This window comes from Galeopterus variegatus, unplaced genomic scaffold (assembly GCF_000696425.1).
Source record: "Galeopterus variegatus unplaced genomic scaffold, G_variegatus-3.0.2 Scaffold1541, whole genome shotgun sequence".
NCBI classification, from domain to species: Eukaryota; Metazoa; Chordata; class Mammalia; order Dermoptera; family Cynocephalidae; genus Galeopterus; species Galeopterus variegatus.
This window is the reverse complement of record NW_007727652.1, coordinates 243,345-252,567: the sequence shown is the minus strand read 5'-3', so window position 1 is coordinate 252,567 and position 9,223 is coordinate 243,345. Positions and strand designations below refer to the sequence as shown.

The window sequence follows — 9,223 nt, the reverse complement described above, 5'->3', positions numbered from 1 at the left end:
TGCGATCCGTTGCCGGACACGGAAAAAGACAAAAAAAGACAAAAAAAAAAAAAAAAAAATTACAAGTAGTTTTCATATTTATCCCATGCTATATTTAGTGCTCATATCTTATATGGACAGTCCTAGTTCATGGTAGAGTTCTTTTCTTTTTTATTGAAACATAATTGACTGTACATATCTGTGAGTTACAGTGTTGCATGGTAGAGTTCTGTATAGCATAAATTTACTCCCCAAATGCAAAACAGTAACTCTTAGCCAGCCAGAAGATGAAGATATACATGGGGTCCTCAGTGCCAGGCTCTTCCATCTTATGCTTCAACACCTTGCTGAGACCATTAATAGAAGCCTAAGCAGCCAGTGATGAGTTCTAGAGCCTTGACTCAAGTTGCTCCCAGTAATCCAACAGCATTCCTTTCTGGAAGATAGTGATCACACCTAAGTATTCAAAACCCAGTACACAGCACCCACAGTTTCCAGTCCTAGAATAAGTCATTAGAAATTTGTATACTATCCTGTAATTTTCCTTAAAATGTGTAATTTTAGGACACATTAAGTTCTAGGTTTACCATTGGGGAAAAGAAAGCACTGTACTGGTTACATTCTTGGTTTTTGTAACTAGTATAAGAAGCAGAGGAATAGAGTGGTTTTATTCTAGGATAGCATACTAACCCACCTTAGAAAACATTAAGTTACATATATGCCACATAGTATAAGTTAGCAACCAAAGTTATCTCAGACTCTGACAAACGACAAGGATGCTGGGCTATTAAGCTATGGAATTTTGGCTTAAACTAGAATACAATGATCTAGATCTGCAATATCAATTTTAAGATTACAGACCATTCTGTGCAGTAACAATGCGGTATTGAACATATTTATTGATTGAGCCTTGGTTTTACATGTCTGGTTCTCCTGACACTGAGACCACACTGACAGAGGTTATCAAGGTCAGTGGATAATCTGTGTTGGAGAGGGGATATGACCCCTGGTACTCCTAGGGGGAGTAAGTTGACAGCCAAATCTATTGATCGACGACTATTCACAGTGCACTGTGTTTCTTGGCTACTCACAAATCTTTTAGAAGACCTTGTAACAACCCTGTAAGGTAGATACTATTGTTATTCCAGTATTACAGATAAAGAAACTGAGGCACAGATCAATTAAAATTAAAGAGTTAATAAGTGATAAATCCAGGCAATCTAGCTCTAATTCAGAGCTTTTAACTACTTATTATGGGCTGAACTGTGTCCCTCTACAAATTTATATGCTGAAGCCCAACCCTCAGCAACTCAGAATGTGACTGTATTTGGAGATGGGGGCTATAAAGAGGTAATTAAGCTAAATGGGGTCGTTAGGGTGTATCCTAATCCTACATGACTGGTGTCCTTATAAGAAGAGGAGATTAAGACATAAACAAGAATGGAGGAAAGACTATATGAAGACAAAGGGAGAAGATAGCCATCTATAAGCCAAGGAGAGAGGCCTTAGAATGAAACTAACCCTGCCAAAACTCTGTTCTTGGACTTCTAGCTTCCAGAACTGTGAGGAAATAAATTTCTGTTGGTTAAGCCACCCCATCTGTGGTATTTGTTGTGGCAGCCCTAGCAAACTAACATACCACTACACCACCTTTCATGGTAGTGAGTGCCAATAGAGGCGGTGCCATTGGCAAGTGTCCAGTGACAATGACCTAAGTATATTATTCCAATGCCAGGATCTTCTAAAATTGTCATGTTATTTATTTTTAATGGTCATATATTCACATTCAAAATACTAAATGTATAAAAGACCGTTTTGTGAAAAATCTACCCGTATTGCCATGTTACAGTTCTCTTCTGGACACAACCAGTGTTACTTATTTTTTGTGTGCCCTTCTACAGATACTATACACATATAAAATCAAATATGTACAGTATATTCCCTCCAGTTGCTTACTACAGACATTATACTACCTCTTACATTTTTACATAGAGATATCTTGGGAATCGCCTTTATATGGAGAGATTTAATTAAAGACTATTTGGTCTGAATTGCAACTTGGGTTCCAGTTATAATACTTACATTTTACAAAAAGGAGAAAGTGGAAATGTCTGAAGTCCTGTACATAATGAATTCACTGAAGAATGTTGGCTTGTTAGGTGTAGATGAGTTAGTGGCATTTCTAACTGTCCTGGAATATATGAAAATTTAAAGATTACATAAAAATTTGATAAAATTAAGTATAACTTAGAACTGTGTGTAAACAATTATTATGTTGATTCTGTTGCAACAAAATATATCAATAAGAAATCTGAGTAAAAATTAGTCTTAAATTTCCATCTAAAATGTGATATATATATACCCAATGGAATACTGGTCAGCTATAAAAAAGAATGAAATTCTGCCGTTTGCAGCAACATGAATGAGCTTGGAGAAAATTCTGTTAAGTGAAATAAGTCAGGCACAGAAAGAAATAACATGTATCCTCACTCATAAGTGGCAGCTAACAAAGAAAAAAAGAAAGAGAAACAAACAAACAACAATCACAATAATACATTGAACTTTCAGAAGGAGAGAATAGAACTGTGGTTACTAGAGGTGGGAAAGAGGGAGGGGGAGGGGTTAGGGAGAAATTGGTTAATGGACACAAAGAATGATTATGCTTTGTAATGATGAATATGTTAATTATCCTGATTTGGTCATCATCACATATTGTATACAAGTATCAATAGTCAACTCTGTACCCCACAAATCTGTATTATCAACTATGTTTCAATAAAAAAGAAGAAAATTCCATCTATATGAGAAATTACATATATATTATATGTGCCTCAACTATGACAGTGGTGATTTTTACTAAATACATTGACAGATAAACTTTATTGAGTTTACCATATGTAAGATAAATTCTTTTTTTTTTTTTAGCAGCATGGGGCAATCTTTATTTATTTATTTATTTTATTATATGTTTATATATATATATTCTTTAATTTTACTTCTCGAGTAAGATAAATTCTAAAAGTTTCATGTGTAATAATGCTTTTAATTCTAACAGCTTATGTTGTCAGTACTCAGGAGATAGTACGATTTTTATCTCCATACTAAATATTGGTGATGTTAAGCAAATAGTATTACGGAGAGTAATTTTTCACCTTAATGAGTCTGAACTCTAGATGGCCTAGCACAGAGTTATATATTTACAGGGTGGGCTTGAAAAACTGATCCTCGTTATTAAAAAGACAGTGTGGTTTTATGATTTTCATAAATAAGGAAGTAAATTTCACAATAGATAATTAATGTGATTATAATTACAACTATAAGTGCAATTAAATAACAATATCATCAATATATTTAAGAAGAAACACAATTTGACATTACACTGGAAGAAAAGATGATTCTGAGATTCCAAATTTGGTGGGATAATAATACTAACAATAATGATGGAACAGAGAATAAGAGGACTGATTTGGGGATTAAAACGTTAAATTTTTAAACAGTGTAACATAAGGTCAGAAAGATTGCTAATACTGAGATAAAATACATAATTTTATGTACTAAGCTATAATATTTTAAGATTTCTATTTTTAATATCAATACTGTTTCCTCTATTCTTCTTCCCTAATCTTTGTAACTCTTCTCTCTATATATTACTCAGTTTTGATGCTGGTAGGATTCTGAGTTAATGATAGCAACAAATATAAAGGGGCAGATATGAGAAAAAAACAACTAGGATTATAATAATCAAACTTTAAACATAGAAATTGAGTCATAGTAGACTATATACATGAATGGATTGTATTTTCACATCAAATATAGGTATAATCTCAATGATTTATTCAAAATTTCTACCTGGTTCACTATACTCTGGTTCACCTTGGCTCTGAATATTCAAAATCTCTGTGGAGCTGCATTTCATATCTTCTGTCGCCCCCGCACCGGACCGGGACCGGCAACGGGACCACAACCCTCGGCGTTGCCCCCGCGCCTCGCTCAACCAGTGAGCGGGAACCGGTCTTCATGTGGGATCCGAACCCTCGGGCGGGAGCGCCGCCGCACTTCCCAAGCGGCGCACTATCCAGTGCGCCACCGGGCCGGCCCTTTCCCCCTTTTTTTAAAGGTACAACTCTTATAAAAAATATACATGGTAGTTCCTTGATTATAAGACATAGTTTTTCATATTTTGTTGTATGTAAAATTGCAATGCACCCTGCAATCAGTATGTACAATTAGAATGTTTCTTTTTTCCTTAAGCATTCTTAAGTCAAAATGTGTCTTGCAGTTAGTGGGATCTTAGAATCACAGAAATATGGTAATTATATTTGCTTTTTTATTTAATCTAAGAATCAATCTCTCTTTTTTTGTTTTTGTTTTTGTCCTTTTTGAGACCGGCCGTACCACGCTCAGCCAGTGAGCGCTGTGAGCGCACCGGTCATCCCTATATAGGATCCAAACCCGCGGGGAGTGCTGCTGCGCTCCCAGCGCCGCACTCTCCCAAGTGCGCCACCAGCTCGGCCCCAATCTCTCTTTTAATAGGGAAGTTTAATCCATTTACATTTATTCAGACAAAGTAGTATTTTTATAGTCTTATTATATGTTTCCAACTCCTTTTGGTTCCTTTGCTTACTTTTATTTTCCATAGAATTAATTCTATTCTGAGTTTTTTTCTTCCATTGGTTTGAAGATCATATTTTAAATTTATGCATTATCATTAATTTTAAAATATTTACATTTTAATCTTCATTTTTTCTATCAATTGAAAAAAAAGCAGCATCTCAATTCCCCTATAAAATGAGAAACTTAGCATATTTTTCCACCAAAATTTTCTCCCTTTCTCCAAGACCTAGTTTTTATTAGATTATTCTATGTTTCAAGTAATATGGTTATAATTAATTTCTTTCAAAATTATATTTCTGGCTTCTGGTTCAATACAGCAGAAAACACACATATTAGCTATCCTTTCCAAATCCTATGAGAATGACAGTAAACATATATAAAAGTGGAGTGAACAGAGAGGGAGGAAAAATTCTTCTGTGGACCAGAGTTATTAGTAAAATTCCAGGAGATAAGAAGAAGATAAAAAGAATACGTAAAACCAAATGAAGGGAGTTTTGCTTCTGGCAATCGCTCCTATGGACCAATTCTCCTGTGAATAACAAATGTAACTCTGAACAAAATATGTAAAATGACTATCTGAAAGTACTACAGTCTAAAGCAAGCAAAAACTGGAAGAGAATTGACACTGAGTGAATTTCCCATTTTTACAGTTTTCCAACTGAAGAAAGGACCTAGGTTGGTGCTACCTGGGGCAACTAGAACTTGGGTAAGAATCTGCAGTCTTATTGGTTTGAATATTGGAGGAGAGCTCTACCTGAACTAGAATTCAGGGTTACCACAGTAGCTGAAAAATGAAGGGGAGAAATCCAGGAAAGGAGAGAACAACAAAAGAAGAGCCCCAAACTCTATGTATAAACTCTGCCTAAATGTCTGGGTGATTCCTGAACTACACATATATTGGGCAAACTCCAAGCACATCAGTTAAGGCTAAAAGTACTGAATAGAGATTTCAGCTTCCTCCCAACATAGGGATAATAAAGTTTACAGTCAGTCATCCATATCCATGGGGTTCTGCATCTGTGGATTCAACCAACCATGGATCAAAAATATTTGACAAAGAAATTGTGCCTATACTGATATGTACAGAGTTTTTTTCTTATCAATATTCCCTAAACAATAAATTATAATGACTATTTACATAGCATTTGCATAATATTAGGTATTATAAGCAATTTAGAGATGATTTAAAGTATACAGGAGGATGTGCATAGGTTATATGCAAATACTACCCTATTTTATATTAGGGACTTGAGCATCTACAGATTTTAGTATCCATGGGAGGTCCTAACAAATCCCCCATGGATACTGAGGGATGACTGTAGTTTGTGTTCAACCAAGTTAACAGCCTACTAAAACAAAACAAAACAAAAAAAATCAACTCTCTTCAGAGGAACATAGCAGAATACAGTTTCTGTAATGTATTAGGTGCAATGTCAGGATACAATACAAATATGTTTAGTAAAGTGAAAAAACAGGAAAATGTGACTCAGACTCAACAAAAAATATGTCAATGGAGCCTAAACATGAGATGATGCAGATTTTTAAATCAGTATACAAAGATTTTAAAGTCAGTAATAACAGCATAGTAATCACTATGCTGAAGGATGTAAAGATAAATATTATTGTAATGAATGAGCAAATAGGAACTATCAGCAGAGAAAGAGAAACTGTAAAAAAGAACAAATGAAAATTCTAAAACTGAATAGCTAAAATAAAAAATTCACTGGAGGTGCTTAACAGAAACTTGGAGGTGACATAAGAGTCAGTGAAATTGAAGATGGAGTAATAGAAATTGCCCAATCTGAAAAACAATGAGAAAAGATTGAATGAAATAAACAGAGCTTCAGTAATCTGTGGGACAATTTATCTAACTTTTTAACTATACATCTTTGTATTTTTTGTCATAAAATAGAATTCTGTAGCATTCAGGAACTACCCAGAAAGCAAAACCTTGTTCAGTTGCCTTCAATGATAAATTCTGCCAAATATTAAAAAATTTAACATAAATTATTCCCAGACACTCCTAAAAACAGAACAGTGAATGATCCTCAAGTCACTCTATGGGGCCAATGTTATCCTGATATCAAAATCAGACAAAGACATCACAAGAAAATAAAACTACCTACCAATATTTCTTAAGAATAACACAATAAAGACTATATATGATAAACCCACAGCTAATATCATATTCAATGGTGAAAAGTTGAAAGCTTTTCTTCTAAGATCAGGAACAAGATAAGGATGCCCACTCATGCCACTTCCATACAGAATAATACTAGAAGTCCTAGACAGAGAAATGAGGAAAGAAAAAGAAACAAAAGATATCCAAATTGGAAAGGAAGAAGTAAAATTATCTGTTTGCAGACAACATGATCTTATATATAAAAAACCCTAAGAACTCCACCAAAATATTGTTAGAAATATTAATTCAGGAAAGTTGCAGGATACAAAATCAACATACGAAAATCAGTTGTGAATAAGTTGAGTGATTTTCCTTCATGTACTTGGTGCTCAGGGTGAGGAGTAGGATAAAATTCCATAGCCAATAATGCTACTGGGTTTCTTTCATGTTTCATATTTCCAGGTGAATGTCATGTGTGTATTGAATTTACATTTTCTTACAGTTCATCGGAATGTTGCAATGAAAACAGTTATAGATGGAATAAAAGCTTTTACAGGTTAAAAAAAATCAGTTGTGTTTCTCTACACTAACAGTGAACTATCTGAAAAACAAAAGAAAACCCTTATACATTGTTCATAGGAATGCAAACTGGTATAGCTGCTATGGAAAACAGTATGGAGGTTCCTCAAAAACTAAAAATAAAAACTACCATATGATCCAGCAACTCCACTTCTGGGTATTTATCCAAAGGAAATAAAATCACTATCTCAAAGAGATACCTGCACTCCCTTGTTCACTGCTGCATTATTCACAATAGCCAAGACATGGAAACAACCTAAGTGTTCATTTACAGATGAATACATAAAGAAAATGTGAAAAATGATATATATATATATATATATATATATAATATACATATATTCCATATATAATGGAATATTATTCAGCCATTAAAAAGAGAAGAGAATTTTGCCATTTGTGACAACACAGATGAATCTGGAGGACATTATGAATGAGCCATACACAGAAAAACAAATAATGCCTAATTCTCACTTAAATAAGAAATCAAAAAAGTTAAACTCATAGAAACAGAGAGTAGAAGAGTAGTTACTAGGGGCTGAGGGGAGCATAAATGAGGAAATGTTAAAGGGCACAAACTTTCAGTTATAAGATGAATAAGTTTTGGAGACCTAATGTACAGCATGGTTACTATAGTTAATGTGTCGTACACTTAAAATTTGCTAAGAGAGTAGATCTTATGTATTCTCATCACAAAATCAAAGGGAAACTATGTGAGCTGACCAAAATGCTAATTAGCTTGATTATGGTAATCATTTTACAATGTGTATGTATATATATACCAAAACATCATGTTTTACACCTTAAATATATACAATATTGTAAAATTTTTTTTAAAAACTTCCTTAAAAAAATTTAAGCAATCTGAAAGAACAAAGAAAAGGAGGAACTGAGAAACAAAAACAAATGGGACAAATTTACAACTTAATAATAAAAAGAAAATTAACCCAATTAAAAATGGGCAAAGGATCCGAATAGACATTTCTCCAAAGAAGATACACAAATGATCAATAAATACATGAAAAGATGCTCACTATCATTAGCCCCTGAGAAATGGAAATCAAAACCACAATGAGATATCACTTCAAACCCACTAGGATGGTTATTAAAAAGGTCAGATAATTAGTTTCAGAGAAGATTTAGGTAATTGTAACCCATATGCATTGCTGGTGGGAATGAAAATTAGTGCAGCCACGTTGGGAAACAGTCTGGCAATTCCTCAGAAAGTTAAATATAGAATTATCATATAATCCAGAAATTCCACTGATAGGTACATACCCAAGAGAAATGAAAACATACAAGGGTACTTCAAAAAGTTCATGGAAAAATAGAATTAAAAGATAATATGGGGCCAAGCCCGTGGCACACTCGGGAGAGTGCGGCACTGGGAGCGCAGTGGCACTCCCTCCGCGGGTTCGGATCCTACATAGGGATGGCCCGTGCGCTCACTGGCTGAGCACGGTGCGGCCGGTCTCAAAAAGGACAAAAAAAAAAAAAAAGATAATATGAATCTTTCCATGAACTTTTTGAAGTACTCTCATATGTATGCACAAAAACTTGTACATGAATGTTCATAGTAGGATTATTTATAATATAATAGCTAAAGGGTAGAAACAACCCAAATGCCCATCAACAGATATGTATAGATAAACAAAATGTGATATATCCATACAATGGAATATTGTTTGGCCATAAAAAGGAATGAAGTACTGATATATAATATCAATAAACTTGAAAATATTATGCTAAGTGAAAGAAGCCAGTCACAGAAAAACTGCATATTATATGATTCCATTTTTATCAAATGTCCAGAATAGGCAAATCCATAGTTTTTTGTTTGTTTGTTTACCATTTGATTGTGGGAAATAGGGAGGGAGCTATTGCTTGAGATATCTTTGTAGCAGGTAACTGTATTGCTGTACTAAACAG

General features: G+C 34.1%; 1 protein-coding gene across 1 annotated transcript in view; it reads right to left on the bottom strand.

The window, feature by feature from the left end:
- The window catches only part of LOC103594357 (chromosome unknown open reading frame, human C9orf84), a 93,987-nt gene that overhangs the window by 65,624 nt on the left and 19,140 nt on the right, over positions 1-9,223 (bottom strand). Inside the window, exons 7-8 of the mRNA XM_008577567.1 lie at positions 3,829-3,945; positions 2,062-2,170 (exon numbers count right to left, since the gene is read on the bottom strand). Coding sequence (XP_008575789.1) covers positions 2,062-2,170; positions 3,829-3,945 — 226 coding nt within the window. The remainder of the gene's footprint in view (positions 1-2,061; positions 2,171-3,828; positions 3,946-9,223) is intronic.